The sequence below is a fragment of the Galeopterus variegatus genome, unplaced genomic scaffold (genome assembly GCF_000696425.1).
Source record: "Galeopterus variegatus unplaced genomic scaffold, G_variegatus-3.0.2 Scaffold1205, whole genome shotgun sequence".
Classification (NCBI taxonomy): domain Eukaryota; kingdom Metazoa; phylum Chordata; class Mammalia; order Dermoptera; family Cynocephalidae; genus Galeopterus; species Galeopterus variegatus.
This window is the reverse complement of record NW_007727316.1, coordinates 215004-236286: the sequence shown is the minus strand read 5'-3', so window position 1 is coordinate 236286 and position 21283 is coordinate 215004. Positions and strand designations below refer to the sequence as shown.

The 21283-nt window shown below is 40.9% G+C and overlaps 1 protein-coding gene across 5 annotated transcripts in view; it reads right to left on the bottom strand.

Moving 5' to 3' along the window:
• Positions 1–3632: 3632 nt before the first annotated feature.
• SPATS2L (spermatogenesis associated, serine-rich 2-like) overlaps positions 3633–21283 on the bottom strand; it is a 180020-nt gene continuing 162369 nt past the window's right edge. For all 5 annotated transcript variants that reach the window (XM_008575549.1, XM_008575550.1, XM_008575548.1 and 2 more), the window contains 5 exons: positions 20528–20586; positions 13692–13801; positions 11075–11177; positions 8323–8543; positions 3633–4549 (listed from right to left, as the gene is read on the bottom strand). In XM_008575549.1, the coding sequence (XP_008573771.1) occupies positions 4154–4549; positions 8323–8543; positions 11075–11177; positions 13692–13801; positions 20528–20586 (889 nt within the window). In that variant the 3' untranslated portion in view covers positions 3633–4153. The remainder of the gene's footprint in view (positions 4550–8322; positions 8544–11074; positions 11178–13691; positions 13802–20527; positions 20587–21283) is intronic.

Below are 21283 nucleotides of genomic sequence, written 5' to 3'. Positions count from 1 at the left end.
GTTACTAGCCCCATTTTACTCATGAAGAAACTGACACAATGAGATGTTTAAAAACTTGCCTGAATTTACACAGGCAGTGGGTGGTGGACCTGGACTTGAATCCAGCAGGCACCCTCCAGTGTCGGTGATCTAGCTGCTCTGCTCTCTTCCCATTGTCTCTAGAATTGTTTCACTGGAGCATTTTGCACAAGCCATTTAGACTCCGAATTTTCTGGAGGTATTGGAGTCGATTACTCACTCATATCTTCTCTCTCTTCCTTCCAATCAGTATTTTTAAGTGCCTACTGTGTGTCAGGCATTGGCAGAGGGGTAATGATGTTATTTGCTGGCTTGTTACATAATGATGGTAATTAGCAGATAGTGTGCGTTCTCTCAAAAGACTAGAAATAGTTAAATCTAATTCAAACTTAAGTATCTGAAGTTAAAAACAGGACAGTTTTCTGTTGACAAGAAGTGCTTATATATATATATATGTATTTTGGCCAGAAGTCTATGTACTTTCTCAGACAAATAAACAAATTCGCTTTAGAATTTATTTATTGTTCTATAAAGCAGTGTGTGGCAACTTCTCCTGTGAAACGAACTTTTTGGTAGCACCAGGCCCTCCCCTGAGCTGTGGGAAAAAGCAGAGTTCACAAAGGGCGCTTCTAAAAATGAATCAGAAAAAATGTGTGAGAACCTTGCGTGATGAAAGCAACATGTGTGTTTCTTAGATAGAGTGACTTGATCCAGACCACAGTGCCTTTGTCTGCGGGGCTGCTATAATGAGATTAAACACTGGCTTTGGCTGATCTGCATCCAAGGATGGGGGATCTGGTTCTTCGAAACTAAGAATAGAAACATTCTTAGGACATAAAGTCTTACTGGAAAAAGCAAAAAGATGAATCACCAGGACTTAGCAACTCTTTATAATTTTTCTCACAAAATCAGAGCAATTAAGACAGTTCAGTGCTTTCAGGAAGATGCTGGAGCAATGTATTAGCCAACTGAATTATCTTGATTTTTATTTATTTTTCATCTTTTGCCATTTTATAGCTTGCTTAGGAATTTGGGAGCAAGTGACCAGCTCTTTCTCTTTTGCTTCATTTTTTGGTACCTGGGGTGGGGGGCAATCTGGAGTGCTAGCCCACCTATGCCTGAGAGTTTTGGGTATGGCCTCTGAAACAAGTATGGTAAAAAGGGTCCCATTACATATTGATGCTGTCACTAGAATGTCTGCTGAGAAATGAAAGTTCTGCCATCTCCAGACACACGAGGGCACTCTACACAGGCAGTGTTGGCTGCACTGTGCAAACGGAGGGAGGGATGGAAGGAGGCAGCTCTTTGTCAAAGGTCGTGTGGAATTCAGGCAGCTCTCCAACCGAACTGGCCTAGGAAAAGAACAGTTGGGCCCTTGGTCCCCATGGCTAAATCAAGTTGAGGTTCAAATCTAGGCTTTCAGAGATTCACAATTCCCAAGTCTGTTACTTTGGCAAAAATCTGCGTTTAGTCGTGTAACTTTTCCCATTAACCTCATCTTGTTACTTCCCTAAGACTGCTTAATTACAGTCTCTTTTTCTGATGTCAGCAGAGTTGAACTGCTCATGAACTGAGCTTTAAGTTGGATATGCTGTATTTCTAGTTTCTCCCCCGAACTGTTGTATAGCCTCCACTGAGGGTCAATTTTGTAGTGACTTGTGTTTAAGCTCAACAGGTCAGAGCTGGAGTATGTGCAGATTCTCAAAGGAAACTTAAATTTGGAATGTAATTGGGACCCCAACAGGGAGGGTTCGATTCCACAGATGGAGTCTCGGTGGAAGATCTATGTGGTACAGAATAGGGGAGTTTTGAAGTTTTTCAATCTTCATGGGTATTAAACTGTTTTAACCTCTACTAGAGAAATGTTTAAGGGAGAAGAATCTATTCTTCTGACTATTGTGCATTAAATAGAGAGATTAGAGTGCTCATAGGCCCTGGATTTCTTAAATGAGTTTAAAACGTTTTAGAAAAATGGCAGACTATGACCCAGATCTCTAGGATCATACCAATGGTTTCACCAGAACAGATGAAGATATGTAATATAGTATTTAAATGGCCTGACATCAGCACTAAAATACTGAAATACTGTTTCAAAAATACAAATTAGTAAATGCTCACATGCCCAGGATCTACAAGAAAGGCAAAACTCTAGAGGAAAACATAATCAGGTCTGAACACTTGAGTATTCTTTTGTTTCTTTTCAGTGAGCTGGGAGCGTTTGCTCTGTGCTTAGGAAAGTGTTTGAGCTTTCTTAACCCCAAGAGTAACTTGAGGGAGTGAGTCAAGGTTAAGAGTAGTTGGGTCCAACTCTGACAGAGGAAGGTGCACTCCTGACCTGGCAAACCCATTTTTTTTTACGGTTGCAAGAATTGACTCATCGTTAAAGCTGTCATATTTAAACTGTTATTCTTTTCAGTGGCGAGCAAAATCTTGCTGCACAAAAATTGTGCAAACTTCTTCTGTCTTGTGCTGCATAAATTCAGGGCCTCAGATGGGGTAAACAGTGACCACAGTGCTGAACATTTATCTTTCTTATTTGAATGAACAACTCTTCCTTCCTTCCTGGAATGTGACCTAACATTTTGAATTCCTATTAAATCTCTGGGTACACCCAGAGGCCTAAGAAAGCTCTCTATAGACAGAGCAAACATCCTCCTGTACTTGGCAAAAGAAGAAATGCGTGCTTGTGTGTCTTGCAGCCTCAGCTACTCAGGACTGCTCTGTGGAGGAGAACCAGTGAACCTGGGTTGCCAGAAAAAAAATGTTCATGTTGAGCTGAGAATAAGCATTTGTACTTGAAAGTAGCCAATAAATCTGTAGAACACATGTTAGTGCAATGGAAGCATGCCCAAACTGAACTGCCCTGCAGTCAAAGAGAGGGGAACAGGTGTTTGGGCCACCCAGTATCCATTCTCCCTTCCTGGGGTAATGGTAGCCCTTTTCCTTACAGCCCAGGTGCTTCTGGGGAGCTGGCTACACCCCACCTCCGATTAGCCTGTGCTAATTAGTAAAGCCCATTCACTGCTTCTCCTCCATCCCGCCTTTGATGACTGGCTTAGAGACAGGCCGACAAGCAATCTGGCTTCCAAGCGATGGCATGCAAGACATTTGCTGGGACTTCTGAGAAAGACACTTGCTCCACACAGAAGCTACCTGGAGAGCTTCTCAATTCTGGACAGTGTGGGTGATGGACTTGAGTCCTGGGAGCAAGGTGGCCATTTGCCACCATTCTGAATACAATGTCAGCCTAAGCAGGAAGGGAGAGCTGAGATAATCAAGAGAAAGGAGCTGGAGTCCTGGAGCCAACTGTACTTTTCAGTCACTGAAACAACAAATTCTTTTTATTGTTTAAGCTAGGCTGAGCTGTGGTTTATGGTACTTGCAACCAAGGTTTCCAACTGCCACATGGTGTGTAAGATGATTGGGGTGTGTATTCACCTATCTGTGTGTCACGTAACTGAAGGGGTATTATTTTTTCTGAAAGGGTGCTTATCCCAAGAGAAACAGTATTGTACAGAGCTTTACACAATCTCTAGTCTCTACAGTTTTCTTGAAAGTACTACATAGTACATTCATTAACAAGGTGGACATAAATAAAAGAAACAAACCAGGTGTCAAATGCAGCATATTTTAATTTGTTTCAAATAAAGCAATATATGTGTGTGTGTGTGTATATATATATATATATATTTCAGAAAAACACAGGATGTTAAATTCTACAAAAGCGCATGTGTCTTCAGCAGATCATGTTTGTCTGATCATTAAGAATTTATTTTTTCAACATTAACTCTCTAAAGACAATCAATGGACTGACATCACCGCTACAACAAAAGTTGCTAACTGAGCCTCTGATCTTCAGCCACATCTTGATTTTCCTAACAAATGAGTAAATACTGCTTGGCTAAAATGCTGCAAAGTCTTGATGAAAAGAAAGCATCAACAGATCAAGCAAAGCCATGAAAGTTATGAAGCAAGCTAGAGCTGATTATTTGAATTAGTAAAAATGATTAAGAGAGGATGACACAACCATACAGGGTTTGTATAATTCTGATTGACTCTCTTTTGGCAGCGAATTGGGTCAGCACCTCAGGCAGGGAACCAAAACTGAGTGAAAACTGCTCTTTTCTCTCCTAGCTCAAGCCACCAATGTCACAGCTGGTACTGAGAGAACCGTGGCATCTGTCGAAACTTCTATTCTCGTGGGGCAGAGATTGCACTGTGATACCCTGCCAACATTCCCCCGGAAAGGCCTGGCTTCCGAGGTGTCTGCAATGTGCTGCCTTCGCCGGGGCTTCTCTGAATGGGCCGGGGCCTCAGGGGTCTTTGTCCCCGAGGGGGCCTCTTGATTTTTGGTGCTGCCTTTGTTTTTAGGACGGAAGCCATTGTGTGGCTGTCTTCTGTGTTCATGCCGGTTGCTGCCCTTCACCATGGGCTCAGCTTCGTGACCACTGCCCTGTGGCTTGGCAGGCCCATTTAGCCTGTTGTTATGGTACTGTGGATTAAATCTTCGTCTTTGGCTAGAAGACCCATTCTACCAAAAAAAGAAAAGAGAGAAGTATGAGGTGCCAGCAAACCACAGATGATATCAGTAGACATTAGGGAAACCAAATCTCTGAGCCACAGGTAAGGTTTTTTAGACCCAAGAAGAATATGACATGCAAAGGAGGTCAAGCTGACAAAATCCTTAATCTTAGAAAAACAGTGGTCTGTCTTGTAAACGGAACTGCAAGAAAATTACTGATGTTGAAAGACAGGTTACAGAAGCATAAGACAGATAATTCAAAAACTAGGCCAATGAAACCCATAAAGTCTGCTTATAATATAGCAGAATTAAGTGTAACACTGGGGCAGGGCAATGGTGATTCTCTATCATAGAAAATTCTGGGGTGTGCTGTATAGACTATGCATATGAATTCTAATTCTAAGTACATGTATGAAGAAAAAATAAAATACTGCCTATAATTTTCTTCTCTAAAGCAGTTTTTCTATTTTATTTCAAAACAAATATCATAGTTCAGAAATATTATCTTGGGTAGATACAGGTGTATCTGGGTAGATCTTGGCGGGATGTGGAGGTAATGTGTATTTTCATAGAGGTAATTACTTCCTGTTCTAAACTTTTTGCAATTTTAAACCAGCATATTTTGAAGCCTCACACTGAAAAATCATTCCCTCAACAAATCAGCAGCCAAGAACATAAATAGATGAGTACTACGGAAGGAATGGGTTAAGACTGTCTGTCCCTATACAAGGGAAAGATCTCTGAACTCCTTGAGGATAACAACAGCCACTGTTCACTGAGTGCTTACGGTGTGCCAGGCACAAGTGAGGCACTTCAGCACACATTCTCTCACTTATCATCACAATCACCCTTAAGATAGCTGCTATTATTTGCTTCATTTTATAGATGAGGACAACGAATTTCAAGGGACCTGACCAAGGTCTAGAGTTGGAAAATGGTGGAGCCTTTCCCACTTTACATACTGTCTGCTGACAAGATTCCCAAGGAGGCTGTTACATGAACATAGACTATTTTTGAAAATCGAACCTCTATTATTAAAACATGCAATCTGATGAGTTACAAGTATATAATGTTCTTAATCTGTGCACTGTGACTGGATGGCATAGGTTTAGGGCAGGACCAACCCCAATAATTCAGGGCCTAGGGCAAGAGTACAAATGCAGGCCCACAGACCACATGTCTCAATATTACCTGTCCCTGCCCCTGGCTCCAACCCACATTGTGAGGGGGCTTTGTACACACAGATGTGGGCACTCCAGCACCGCCCTGCCCACACAATCACCCTTTGGGTCTCCAAGTGTGCAAACTGGTAGTGTGGTCTGTCCTCAAGGCAACTGCCGTGGATTGAATGCCCTCCCCCCCCAAAGTCATTAAAGCTTAATCCCTATGGTAACTGTTGAAGGTGGGAAATCCTATTATGGCAATTGAATGGTGGGGCCTTCAAGAGGTGATTAGATTCTGAGGACTGTACCTTAATGAATGGATTGGATTAATAATGATGGTCATGGGCATGATTCTGAGGGCTTTAAAAGGAAAGCACACGAGAGTCTCTCTCTCTTCTCTGCCCTTTTCTGCCATGTGAGACCCCTGCATTGCTGTAAAGCCACCACCAAAGAAGACCCTCACCAGATGTGTTCCCTGGACATTGGACTTCCCACCCTCTGAAAGTGTAAGCAATAAATTTCATTTTCTTACAAATTACCCAGTTCCAGGTATTTTGTTATAAGCAACAGAAACAGACTAATACAGTGATGCATCCAGGGAAGTGATCCAAGCACACCCCGAGGGCAGCTTTGGGCTACAATTCCAGAATCTGGAACACTGGGAGCATGTTCCAGAAGGGAGAGTGCAAACTGTGGTGGGCACCCTTGGCCTCACTACCACTCACTCTGTAGGGAGGGCCATGGCTGGGGGAGAGCCAGGAAGGGTTACTCTAATGCACAGGCTGAGCCCAAGGGCCCTTCTTGCCTGGGTCTATGGTTTCTGGCTTAGATACGTAAGTGTATTTCAGCTTAAACAGCCATCACCTACAATGTTAAAACAGTGAGCTAAAAACGTGTCTACACAGATAGCACTTAATCTGGCCTCCTTTGTTTTTAAAGAAATTGCAAAAGGGAAACTCTTAGACTAAATTTTAGACTTAATTTTAGCATGGCATTTCATAATAAGCAAAGAACAAAAGCTGTGAAGATGTATTCAGACTACAAGTAAAACAGATTTGATTATGATCTGTAATTTATGAGTATATGAAATGCCCCTTGTCAAAATGCTCTTTTAAAGCTCACGAAGACATTCAGAGCCAGAGAAATGCCGATCAGTGTAGTAATGGAAATTCTGAAAGACCAAGAAAACAAAACACAACAGGGCATTGTGGAGTACACTAACATTTACAAAGCAAATGTATTTCACAGGGACTAGCTTCAAAAACCCTGTAGTTTCAGGTTTAACTTAACTTTTTAAAATTACATATAAAAATGTTAACCTTGCAAAAGACATGAAACTTTCCTCAGGCTAAAGTCTCTGTTGTAGATATAGAACTGTAACACCGCAAAATTGCTGGCTCAAAGGACAGATGCCCTTGGAGCAGGTTAACCTACTGATTGATATGTTAAGTTGCTTTATTGTTGTGTAAACATACTAAGGAAATTGCTGTAGGGAAAGGAAAAGTTTGCTAAGAACAAGCTTTTGTTGGTGGATTGACTTAACCTTTTGCAAACTGCATTATGGAATGTCACTTTGTTATTTCACTGGTGTTTCCAGCTTCTATTGTTAAACTATACTTAGCCATAACTCACCTATATTCCTTTTCTGTAACTTTCTGGCCTAGAGAATAAATACTGAGACCGAACCCCAGTCCGGTGTTAATTTTCTGAGGAGGAATGCCTCTCTCTTGGGGGTTCTAGGAAATTAACCCCTTTGGGATGTCTCACTGCTCAGAAAGAAATGGGCTTTGAGTAATCCTTTTTGCATCTGTCACCTCGTGTGAGGCAAAGCAACAGGGCACCTGTTAGAAAACCAGCTTTCTGTAATAAAATAAAAAAGCATCTCTTTCTTTGAGCTCTCTTTTTTAGAGATTGTGAAATGTGTTTTTATAGCATACCCAACTCCTATATCATCAAACCCCATCTCTTGTTCATTCTCTAATGATAAGGGGGAAATCACCTCTCAAAGTAGAGAAGCAGAAGGAAGAAAGGAAGACTGTCCTTTGGAAGCTTATATTTTTAGAGGCCACAGTAAATAAGAATGAATAATGTGATTTTGAAATATAATCTCTTTATTGAAATCCCAAGAGAAGAAGAGAAGTTTGCACTAACTTTGGCCTCTTATTGATAAGCTAAACGTTAAGTGGTAATTAAATCATCTTACAAAACAAAAGCCAGCTTTTCTCTCACTAATAGTTTCAGTGGCCAGTTTCCAAATCTTGCCCCTGCATCTGGGTGGGTCCCTTCCACATGTGGGCTGGTGATGGGGACCTGGGGATGGTGGCAGTCAAGGGCATGAGAGGAGCCTTCTCATTTGGGTGGACTCTGCTCATGCTGTCCAGAGCATATGCGGGCCACTTCCTCCCTGTGGGAAAGTGCCTATGAAGCATGGACTGGAAAGACCGGGGTGGTCCCTGGAGCCTGGCCAGGCAGCCAGGGCCTCCCGAGGCTAGGCAGTGCGAGTGGGGGAGTCTGAAAGTGACCGCAGCCTGAAAACAGCAGTGGCTGTTTTCTTCCCTGGCACCAGTGTTTACAGGGCCCCTGTGGGCAGTGCCAGGCGGCCTCTGCAGAGATGCTTACCTGCTTGTTGGCCGGCATGGCCTGGTGAGAGGAGTCGGCAGTGCTGGGAAGACTGCTCACAATTTTGGGGTTTCCTCCTTTCCCCTCAGAGGGCTTATTGTGATTGGATGACTTTCGGGGAAAGTTGCCCTGTTTCCCAGAGGCTGCTGCGTGAGCGTTCAACAGAGGCAGCAGGGCACTGCAGGGAGTTCTTGAGGAGTAGCTGTTCTTTGGATGCGTAACTACAACAAGAAAGAGCTTGCAGTTACAGGCTGCGCTGTGGACACTCCCACCTCAGTAACCCATTAGGAAGTGCTAGGAGATGAAGAAATTGATGAGAACACATAAAAACACTAAGAAAAGTGTTTTTTTTGAAAGTTGTCATTTGAAAGGGCACCTTGGCACTTGAGACCACCACATTTCTCCTGTGGGAATCTCTGAACTGTGATTACAGCGTAATCATCCAAGTTGGGAGACATTTGAAAGAAATAAGACATATCTGAACACCTTCAATATTATTCTTTAGGTCAAGAAGCACCCAGGGTAGAGGGCCAATGAGACTCTGAGGTTGCCTCTCTGATCCTGTCTGCAAATGCCCCCTGCCTCTTACCATCCCTATTACCAAACCCCTTGACGCCCTATTTAGATCCCTAGGCTAGTCAGTATTGCAGACACAGAAAGACTGGAGGCACGTGGACACACTGGCCTGTGTCTCAGAGGGTGGCAATGGGGGGATGCTGGGTGTTAGGAATTTTGTCACTCTGGGTCATGCATACCACCCTCCTCCACCACCACAGGGCCAGGCCTGCCAGCCTCTAATGCATCTTTTATAGTCCATTAGCGCTACATTTTCTGCAGCCCCACTGCAATCTGCACTGCCTCCAATGCTCCAGGCAAGGAAGGATGATCAGGCAGGCTCACGTCAGGACTCAGGGCTCAGGCAGATCTGTTCAACGTTTATTATTACCATTCCTGCTGGTTTTGTAGGGGGTAGTATTTTTTTTTTGGTGGTTGGCCGGTGCAGTGATCTGAACCTGTGACCTTGGTGTGTTATTAAGGCTGCACAGTGGTAGTTTCTGATGGGATGATTTCTGTGTGATTATGCTGAATCAGGCCAGAGGGAATCAATTCAGGGATAAAGTCTTGACTTCCCCTTCACGGTTCTCCAAAATTTGACTGCCAGGCTGCACAGCAAAACTGTTCTTTGAATCTTAAAATTGTCACCAATTTTTTAAAGCAATTTTCTCTGCTCCTTTTGTTAGATCAGACTTAATCCCAGGGTTCTGCTAGAGGATTAGGAGGGACCAGCAGGGATCATGGAACATTAGAAATGGGAAGGACAGAGACATATCTCCAGTCTCTTCATTTTATAGGTGAGTTGTGACAGCAAGTTGGGGGCTGTCCAAACATGACCAGGGGATTTCAGTGGCTCTTGTGCTTACCAGACTCAGTGTCATGGGGTCATTATCTCCTACAGCTCAGAGACCACTACTTCTAGCTCAGTATCTGTGGGCTCTCCATGGGCTCTCAACAAAGCCGAGAAGAAAAGGGCCTTTTGAGGATTATTACTGCAGACACGCAAAGCTGTCTTTCAGAGTGGACACTTGTGACACAGAGCCCCTCAGCAGTAGTGTCTGGTTCATCATCAGGCTGATGTGGAAACTAGGTGGGCAGTTAAATTTCCGAGGGAAAGAGCAGTTTGCTTTTTCAGAGATGGGCAAAAGCTAGGGATGAAGAATGAATGAAGGATGAAGAAAGGCAAACAGGTAGATTCTTTCATAAGGAAGGGAGGATAGAGGACAAGTAGAAAATAATTTAAAAGAAGTACAGTCGGAAAATCAGATAATTGCCAAGGACGTGTGAACAAGGATGCTCACAGCAGTGTTACTTTAACGGTGAAAAACTGGAAGTGACCTAACTGCCACAGAGGACTGGTCACATCAATTATATTTAAATAAATGACCAGTTAAATATACTGACATGGAAGAATGTCTACCATATGGTAGTGAAGTGATGAAAGGAAACTAGTACTGTATATGTATGCAGTACAGTATAGGTAATTATATTATAATATGAAGTACAGCCAAATCTCTACTTTTCAGCAGACTATGCGGCTGTAGGCTGCCCATGTCCCTCATTAGCCTTCTTTCTTCCTTGTGGCTGTCCTTCAAGCCACTTCAGTGCTCACTGTCACCTCCCCCGTGGGTGGGCTGGAGGAGGGGGAAAAAGTAGCAGTCAGTTTTGTTGCACATTAGCTGCTCTAATTAAGGCTTAATAGGGAAGAAGACTGAAGCTAATGGCTGGAGTGAAGTCTTTCATTATCTGCAGGCTTCACCCAGCCGGGAGGACTTGGCACTGCTGAGCAGCACATGCACGACAGCTGGGCCAGCACTGCCATTGCCGATTGTCCCCAGGCTCATCAGGAAGACTCACTCTCTGTGTAACAGGTTTCTGTAGAACCAGTGCTGTTTGAAATCAGAGAAGCAGTTTATCTGGCAGTGTTTAAGAAAAGTTTGCAAAGGTATAAGCTAGTTGACCTGTTCTGTTCTGCTTGATAAATCCTGGGGATTTACTGATGGGCAGCGGCATTTGAAGACTCTAAGTTCAAATCTTGACATTTCTAGTGACTTGTGTCCTGAACTTAGATCATTAAATCTCTTAAGACCTCACTTTAGACCCCCTTGGGAACTGCACACTTGACATTTCCTGTATCAACTCCAAACAGCACCAAGCTTACTCACACAGAATTATTTAGCAAGTATGCAAAACTCACTTTCTCCGCAGAGCATGATTTGGGCCTTCAGCTGTTCGATGTCGCAGGAGAACCGGGCAGCTTTCCCGAGCTCCTCATCGTATTTACGCTCGCTGACGAAGTGCTGGAGCAAAGAGAAGTAAAGCAGGAGTCTGGCAGTTACAGAAATGACCCAGGCAGCTGCAGCTGCATTCACCCTGCTCTCCCGTGCCCGTGATGGTGCCGAACTGGTGGCGATCACCCCAGCCCTGTCACTGTGAGGCTCCTTTAAGTCATTCTTGGTTCTGACCTGCCTGGGGCACGATCACCTTCTTGTTCTGGGAATATGGTATGTGTGGGTCCCATCTTTCCCTTGTCTGGGCTTAGACAAACCTGTGACACAAGCAAAGTGTGTATCTGGACTCATCTGTATAACCTTTCAAGCACCCATTGCTAGAGCAATTTTCTGGGTTGCATTCCTGCTAAGTTATTAATTGCCAAAAGGAAACATGCCATCCTTCCTAGACACCTATCTCTATCTTAATAGGGAACCAGGAAGTCCAAAAAACCTTTACTGTCTAGAAAACATTTTCTTGAATGGTGGAATTTCAAGTGCTGTTAAAGGAAGTGGGAAAGAGATTTTTTTAAAAAAATTCATTTAAAAGTAAGATCTATGTATAGTGTAGATGACAGAGTGAGAAATACAGAAATAACTATGACTCAGTCCCTCCTTAAGTTTACCAGGAAGCTCACCACATGGCAAAAGAAAACAGATACCATTAAATACAATACAAGGTAAAATGTGGTTGGTGCTTTACGAACATAAAAGAGGAAGGAATTATTTCCTACCGAGAGGAGAGGGGAAAGAATTATGTAAGAGGCAGCGTTTGAGCTGGAACATTAAAAAAAATTATTGAACACTTACCAGAGACTGACCAAATTCTTAACAGATAATCTCATATTTCATCTGAGCATAGTATTATGAAGCCAGTACTATGATCATCTCTATTTTATAGATGGGGGAATTGAATTGAGGTTCTAAGAATTTAAGAGATTACGTAATTTATCCAAAGTCACAGAAGTAGAAAATTTTGGAGCTGGACTGTCTCACTCCAAAGCCTATACTACTAACCATTTTATGAGGAGTGGGATTTTGATAGGCAGAAATGAAACTTTGGGGATGAGCTGATTTCAGTCGACCAGGAAGCTGGCAACTTCATATTCCTCACTTGATGTTCTGACAAGCTGGGATTTTTGTAAGGGGAGATGGAAGTTGAATATATAGCGGAGTCCAGTTGTGGATTTTATTCTGAGGGGAGGGATGGATCATACCAGGGGAGACAAAATCAGCTTTAGGGGTGTAACTCAAGTCTTATGGTGGAAGACAAAGCTGGAGGGAGAAAGTGGGGGCAGAAAGACTAGTTAGGAGGCCATCACACTTGACTGTGTGGGAGGCAACGAAGGCCAGAAAAGAGGAGAGAAGGGAGACTTCCATAGCTCTTAGCACCCTCAGGGGAGGTCCTCTTCCCCAGGGGGCTCCCTTTTGTGCCTTTCACTTGCCACATTCTTCCAGACTCTACCAGTTTTATGACCTGATGAGCAGACAATCTTACTTCTAAAGCTAGCAGCAACTGTCTTGAAATTACTCGTTTCCCATAAGTGGGTAAGAAGCTGGAGTGAATATGTACGTGTGTGTGTGTTTAGTATACTGCGTGAAAAAGAGGAGGATAAGGGGAATTTATAAGTGTTTTTCTTCCTATTTTTTAAATACTTTTCTTGCCTTTCTGGTCACCATTTCTCCTTCTGGCAACTGTACCCCAATCAGTTCGATAGATCCACAGTCTTGGTGGGTCTATCAATCAAGATGTCACACCCTCTCTTGGGCAAATGATGGATGTGACCCAAGTGAAGGCCAACCAGAGTCTTTTAGGGATCTGAATCAAGTGGGTGGCACCAAGGCTGATGCTGTCTGGAGGTCACTCCAATGGCGCCCTAGAAAGAGTGTCCGGTAATCACTGCTTCCTACATTACCCGAGCCACCCCAGTCTCAGCCTAATCGTGGACCTGAGTCTTCAACTTGTGCTCTGCTTTGGTGAGCTGGTCACATTCTTTCAAATTCTACTTGTTCTTGAGATTAGCCGGGGTCAGTTTCTGCTGCTTGCAACTGAAGAAATCTAAGACATACTTGTGGGTAGCATTCTTAATGAAGAGGCAACTACGCTGGAAAAGGACATAGGAAAGAAGTCTCCACAGACTGCATGCTTTATAGTCCTCACTGTTACACTAAGTTCACACTTACTGTGTGTTCACCTGGGTGTGTGTGTTTATATACATAGATATAAATTACATAGTATGAAAATAATATCCTTATGCCAGCTATAATTCATGGTTGAGTACTTTATTTGGGTCAGTCTCTACTGAATAGGAAAATAGCTTGTACCTCTCCTTTCTAATAATATATCACTCCGAACCATATCATACTTAAATACAGCAATTAGCTGGTTCTTCACCAGTCTGCATTCTCTATATCAACTTTGTGAAAGAGAGATGAGTGTACAATGTTAGATTCTCAGAGAACAGAACTCTGTGGATGCAAAACTAATATAATGGGGATCAGTTCCCTGGCTTGGGGTTCTGGCTGTGACACTGTAGAACTGACCTTAATTTCTGCCCTGAGTTCGGCCAGCTGCATCTCTGCCATTTGACTGGCTAGATCAGTAAGTCTCTTTAGTTCTTCTGCTTTCTTCTGACGAGCAGTCAGGATTTCCACTGCCAAATAAGAAGGAATAATAAGGCCAGAGTTTTAAACATATTAAATGACCTAATTTCTTGGAATGAGTTTTTCCTCCAGACTGATGGCTTTGCTGGACCATGACTATGTTCTCTGAGTTGGCCACAGAGGTGGGTTCACTGTTGGTGCTGTTACCAATGACCCATTTCCTTATGTCCTTATGCAGTGATCCCCAAACCAAACATGGTCCTTTCTGATTCACTGGACACCCACACTCTTCTTTTTCTCCACTGGCATCTGATCTCACTTACTTAATTCAGACTTTTAAAACTTGTAAGTTACTCAGAACAACTATCTTCTGAAAAAAGACACTTATTAAAATACTAGCTGAACGTTATTACAAAGATAGGAAACAACAAAGCAAAAACCATTTCTTATGTGCTCCACTATTAAATTCTAATAGCATCAGACCTTCCAAGTTTTAACACATACTCATTTAGGGCAACTAGCTGTGGTATTGGAATGTGATATAAAAGTTGTAAAGGTTATACTTTACTAGCTTTTTGTGAGCTGAAAAATGCCTCTGCTGTTGATGCTCAGCAGATATGTTTCCATTTTGTAGAGAGAGAGAAGTTCCAGACCAGAGAGTCTTATGTCTTTGTTATAAGTGTCCCCAGTGGAAAAATTTCAAGGGTGAGTCAAGCCAGCTTGAACTGGATTTGTGTGCACTCTTCAGCATCTGCGCATGTACAGAAGACACTGGGGAGTTCTCTGGCTCCACATTTTCATACATCTGTCAGATGAACTAAAGTTTCAAATAGATGGAGTAGCCCACAGGTTAATTTGTGCATGTGCATGTGCGTGTGTGCATGTGTTTCCCAAAAGATTATGGAACTCAGAGCAATGCATATAAACACATAAAGTGAGATTTAAACATGAAGTTTGATCTTTCAATAGACAGATCTGTAGCTCTCTAATTTAAGTCATACACGAACTGCTTTCATTTCATTTGGACAAGCACTTTCAGTTACACGAGAAGAGGAGTGCATCTACAATGACATGCATGTCGAACTCACACTCCATTCTTGGTTGAACAAGGATCAACTGCTTTATTAGACCAGATTCACAGAATATATGCAGAACCAAACAATAAGATTTTAAGAGTTCTGAATATATAAAATGTAAAAAACAGTTACCTCAAAAACTTGAAAAGAAGTACAGAATTAATCAAGAGTTAAGAATCTCTGTAAACCATAAACCATTCTTCAGACAGACTGAGAGACGTTACCTTTTTATGCTGATGTCAATGTTGAGATGTCAACAAAATAATTAATCTACAACTTAGAAAGCCTAATCATCTGCAAAACTAATCATGCTTTCATTATTTACCTGGGGCTCCCCTGTCCCCCACTTACAATACCATGTATCTGGGCAGACTGACTTGTGTCTAATAGTCTTTCAGAATACACAGGAGCTAGTAAAAACCTTGTCCAGGTGATGGGAGTGAAAGGAATTTTCATCTGAACATAGACAATGTATTGCTGAATGCTGTCTCCATTTGCCCAGTTGGACCAGAGGTCACAAAAAGATAGCCCACTATCATTTTCAGCCAGAGCTCATATGTTTTGTTTAGTCCACACATTGCTTTTTACATATTAATTGCCCACATTTGAAAATTAGGAGATTCCATTTGAAAGCTAGATTTCTGGCATCAGTTAAAATACTGGAATTACTGGCCATAGGTGATCAGCGTTCCCAAGTAGCAACAACAGGCTAAAACAAGGAGACATTGCCCTTTTTAGACGGAGCATGACACCCAGTGTGCCAGTCCCCACCTGCCCTGTTGGTGCATTAATGTTACCTGCCTGGGCCCTGTAAGCATCTTCAATCACTCATGGGACTATGGTGCAGACTGAACCATGGAGTTCTTTGTGGCTATGGCACCTAGTGCCTGGTACACATGAATGTGCAGTATGCTTGCTGAATGATGGACTAAATGAGTGAATGAATGAATCCATTCATTCATTAAATCCAATACTGAGATAGGGTGATCCCCACTTTCATAACATATGCAATTCGCTTCTGTGAAACTGCTTGCTGTGTGACAAGGTAGATTGATTAATTTTAAATAGCATTTGAATTGCTTAGAAAATGTTGTTTGAAAATCCCCCTCAGCTCCTCAGCCCCCTTGATAGACGTTAAAAGCTAAATATTAACCTGCACTTAGAGAAGTTTGTATTTTGTTTGCTGTTCACCACCCAAACTGCCCCTGAGCAATTAACTGGCTTGTTTCAGCTTCTGTTATCAGCCTGCACTAGGCCTCCCCAAACCCCCTCCTCATGCCAGGAGGTTATGTGTGTGACTATATGATAACTATAAGTGTGTGACTATTTGATAATTTTAACTGTGTGATTAATGTAAAAATGTGCCTTTTAAAAAACCCTCTAAACTTCAAGTCAGGGCTGCTCTCTTCCAAGACTTTCTTTGAGGGACAGTCACCAGCCAAGAAAGATCCCTTTTAAATCTCAATTGGGTATTCTGGTTCCTTTTCCATGTGGCGGCCTCACAACATTACTTAAAAAGAAAATGTAAAAGAAGGATGGAAGTTCCTTTTCTACAGGGGCCACTTAAGAATGTCTAGGACCCATGCCTTTGATTAGTTACTTATTTATTTATTATTATTTATTTGCCATTATAATTCAACATATAGGTGAAGTCTGCAGCATGAGAAAATGATTCTTGAGTAGGAGGATGAAACGAGATACTTTTCTCTTGTAAAGTAAGTCAATTCGGAAGGCCCAGACTTGATATCAGTTAGCAAAGAGGTCAGGAGACCTTGAGTGACTGCACAGTTAAGCAGATCTGACTTTTCTTAATGGATCATTTGTGGAACTGGTGACAATTAGGGGTCATTGTTCCTTTTGATTAAGTAGAACTTGGGCATTCACACCAAACAAGAGATTTTGCAGAAATAGATATAAATGGGCCCTAAAATAGCAATGCAGGTGCAAAATCACCAATAAATTCTGAGTTTACACTCATGCAAATATGCATGGAAATGAATAGTTTGCATCAGCAAGTTTGGGATGTGTTTTACATATAGTCTCATTAACATTTCAAAGCCTTTCATTATGAAAAAAAGCCTTGAAACTTGAGATCTAAAGCTAATATTCTTTGGGGGTGAACATTTTAACCTCAAAAACATCGATCACAAAAATAAAACAGATCAGACCTTAAGATTTGATGATCCTGTAGTTTAAAATAGAATAAATATGTTTTAAAAGTACCATCCTTTCAGAAATATGTAGAGGGAGACAATTCCATACAGTTTAGATTTTCACTGCATCCAGGACTTAATTAATATTATTTATGTACTTTTAAAAACAGTAGCTGGTATGCTGAAATCCACTTTCTCAATAGGATTTATAAGTTTTTGGAACACACTGGAAGCTTGCTGATATTACTAGAACCATGGAAAATCTTAAGGCTTCTCAAACAATACTCCTCAGCAGAAGGTTGTACTTAAAATCCTGGGGGTTCAGGAGCCAGAGACATGGTTAAGCACAAAGATTCTTCGAAATCCTTTTTATTCCTTAAAAATTCTTGTGATTTTTGTATTCAACTTCATAATATATCTGTATTTTTGTTAATACAAAGTAGTGTTTTCTTTCGTATCTCTAGTAAACACGACACTCCAAGAACACGCCCATCTAGGCCTTCAATTCCCTGGGCACACAGAAGAAGTTTGAGACCCTAGAACTACACCATGCTTAGTTTCTTCATCCATAAAATGTAATAATTGTACACATCTTATAGGGTTATTGTGGAACTAAGTGGAATAACACATGTGAAATGTTTAGTATAGTATACTCAAAAATGCTAACTATAAATATTATTAATAAAGTGAGATATATTCATCTAGAATACACTCTCTCTTTTTTGCAATTACATTAGTGTTCACTAATCTTGGATCCCAGTCTATGAACATTGAATTCATTACAACAATCTGTTTGACAGATATTTATGAAGTACCTACAGTCTTCTCAGCATTGTGTTAGGTGCCATGACAAATATAGAAGCTTATGTTATAATTGAGAAAACATGGTTTATACCATGTACAGGAAATGAAAAATGTAAAAAATACTCTTGATATCATACATAAGCAAGTTCAAGATGGTGGTTGTAAAGATAGCTCTGTACAGAAAGTCCCTGACTTATGATTTTTCGATTTGGAACTCCATTGTAAGTTGAGGAGCATCTGTACTTAGTGGGGAGAAGTTTGTTGGTTCCTTCCATCTGTGGAGAAGACATATAGCTGACATTGGCATGTCACCTTGGCACGTCACCTGACAGATTCACCAAAACACCTCTGAGCTCCATTTTCTTTTTTTCAGGGGAGGGGGTGTGGCTGGCCGGTATGGGAATCTGAACCTGTGACCTTGGTGGTATAAGGCTGCGTTCTAACCAACTTAGCTAACTGGCCAGCCTGAGCTTCATTTTCTGACAGGAATATGAGGGGGTGGACTAATCTATTTACTAATAAGAGCTTTTCTCTTTTTGCACACATATTGTGTCAGGCACTGTGGTAAGTGCCTGGCACATATTTTCTCATTTTACCTCTACAATAAATCTTTTAGATAGATACTATTCTTACTCCCCCTTTTCTCATAAGGAACCTCAGACTTCGAGAAGTTAACAAGATAGTTCAAGGTCACACAGCCAGTAAATGGGTGGAGTTTGGATTTGGACTCATTTCTGTCTGCTTCCAAGTCATACTAATTGTCTTCTCCTAAGGACAGTTCTCAAGCCAGCATCAATTACTGAAGTTAGGTGAACCCTGTGGACCAATCTAGCTGTTTCAACTAGTGTGAAAGCTAGATGAGCACAGGCTCTACACATTTATCTGTTTGCTGTTTATCCTGGTCTCTAATAGTGCTTAGCACATATGGAAGCACACGGTAGATGTTTACTGATTGAATGAATTTTAAAAATGAAGGTTGCTCTCCAGAGATGCTCCAAATTCCACACGTCTTGGCACTTAACAATACTGTCCAAGGAATGAATGAGCGTATGAAACCTGAAGTCTTCTGCTAACTTCTGAGAAAGTGATGTGCTAGAGACTTTCTATTTTGGTTCTAGAGAACCATTTGTTTCTGTGCTGGCTGTCTGCACTTTTATCATTAGGACATAAAACTAAAATACACTGTATCTAAGAAACAGGAAAAATCCCAAGTCATGTGTATAATCCACTTTTACTGAAGAAATCAAGACATTTTATAAGAATAAAATTTCACAATCAAAGAGATTGTGTAACTATGTAAATACTCCACAGCTTCACTCTGGATCACATTAGTTTCATTTTATAAAAGATGCTATATTTTAAATTCTAAAATGTTGTTTAAAACTATTTAGAAAATTGTGAAACAAAATAATGATAGCTATTTTCCATAAAATGACAATTAAATTAGGGCCAAGGCCCAGAGCAGAAAAATATAAAAAGAATGAAGAATCTGGTCTGAGCTTTCATTCTGGTAAAAAGAAAGATACTGCAGTCAAAGTAAAGGGATTTAGCTGAAATCTGCTTGGGGACACAGATTGTCGTTTATCTGATTCATGAGAGAAAATTTGGGTAAGGATGAAGAAATTAAAATGCCCAGAAGACAAGGGTTATAAAACTAAATTCCAGATGAAAAATATGGTCTGCAGTGGATGGAGCGCAGTGACAGGAGAGGGCCCAGCATGCCCTTTTAGGGCCTGATGTTGAATCTGACTGAGAAATCCTGTCTGTCGAAGGTAAATCTGTGAATAACTTTATCACAGTGGAAAGGATTAGAAATAAGTATAAAGAAAAGAATAAACCAAACCCAGAATGTTAATATTTTGTGTTAAATTAAAAAAGAGTTTTGCAATGATCAAGATAATTTGAGTGTGTCCATTATTTAAATAGAAAATTTGGTACATTAAGCAATCTGACTTGTGATTTCAATTTAAAACATGGAGTTGATTTTCTTTTGCGGTTTTAAGTTGGCAGATGTCAGTGTATTTGAAGAAGTTTGTAAACAGAATTGCAGTGTTTTAAGAAAACTTCATTTAGTACATCTCTAAGTCTCAGACATTAATGTTGTAAGAATGGCTTAAAAGCTTGGGAATATTGTGCTTGTCAGCTTTGTGAGTTTGCCTTGTCAGGCATCTATAGTGCTTGAAAAAAATAAGCTATATTAAGTTTATGTATGTAATTCAAAATGTTGAGGGGAGTTTATGTAATTAGGTTTCAAACAGAACTGATTATTCAGGTGAATTTAATTTGGTAAAATTTGATAAACTTGAGTTAACTGAACCTAACAAGGAACAGGTGAAATTGACTGTATAAATGATAGAACAAGATTTATAAGTTGTGAGGGCTTAAAAACTACGGTCTTAAAATTTATTATTAAATTCAATGTCATTTTAAACCCAATTAACTACAAGTTCTTTATGTGCACCAAAGTTCCCTTGGACTTTAAAAAACTTAACTATGACACCTACTATTTTCTGGGTGCCATGCACTCAACTATATGAAGTGGGTGATACAATTTATCTTTTTGCCAGATAAAAAGATAAATTTTCCAGGGGTTAAGTGGCTTGTCTAAGGTTACAGGGCTCAAGAGCTAGGATCTCAGTGTGAATTTTAGAACCCCGCTCAGAATCTGGTATCATTGTCAGTCTGACCTATGGACTGCTTCTGATTGGGAGTCTCTTAATCAAATAACTATGTGTCTACTTACTGGCTTCTTCTTTAACTTTATCCATTTCTGCCATTAATGAAACTTCTTTGTCAATGATGCTGGGGAAAAACAAAAACAAAAGCAGAGAATGCTTAATCAAAGATAAACTTTTAATAAGCACTGGAAGTAAAAGAAAAATTATTTTCATTAAACAAAATACAAAATTACCATAAATGCTACAATGCCAGCAGTACACTCTGCCTCTCCAAACATGAGACAACGTGGAAGGGATGTTCCCAAGATTACATAGTGACATCTGCTGATTAAATCATTGTCAACAAATCTAAAAAAAAAAGTCTTACAGACTTTCAGAATTGTGCTGCTTTGAATTTAAATCTGGCAGTATTTTTACCCTATACATTCCAAAGTTCCAAAACAATATATTAAATATTTGGAAAACTGGCACTTAGGTCACCAAGGACTACAGTTCCCAACTGTCTCTGGGCTCCACCTTCCCAGATTCTGTCTGGGAGCGAGTAAAGTAGGCCCGATCTGATGCAAATGGTCTTGGGACAATCCTTTGAGAAATATGGTCTGGGTCAATCCACCTGCATGAACAACAGGAGTCTATGCCTATCTCATTCTCCCTATAAGCATTTCAAGGTTCTAACGAACTTTTTCCCATTATATTTCATTTATTTTTTGTTTAGTCCTTTGAAAAGGTATTATCTGCATAAGGTAAACATTTATCTATCCAAACGTTTGTTTTTCTCTCATCCCAAACCCTAGTCCCCTAATGTCCCTCCCAGAAGCAAT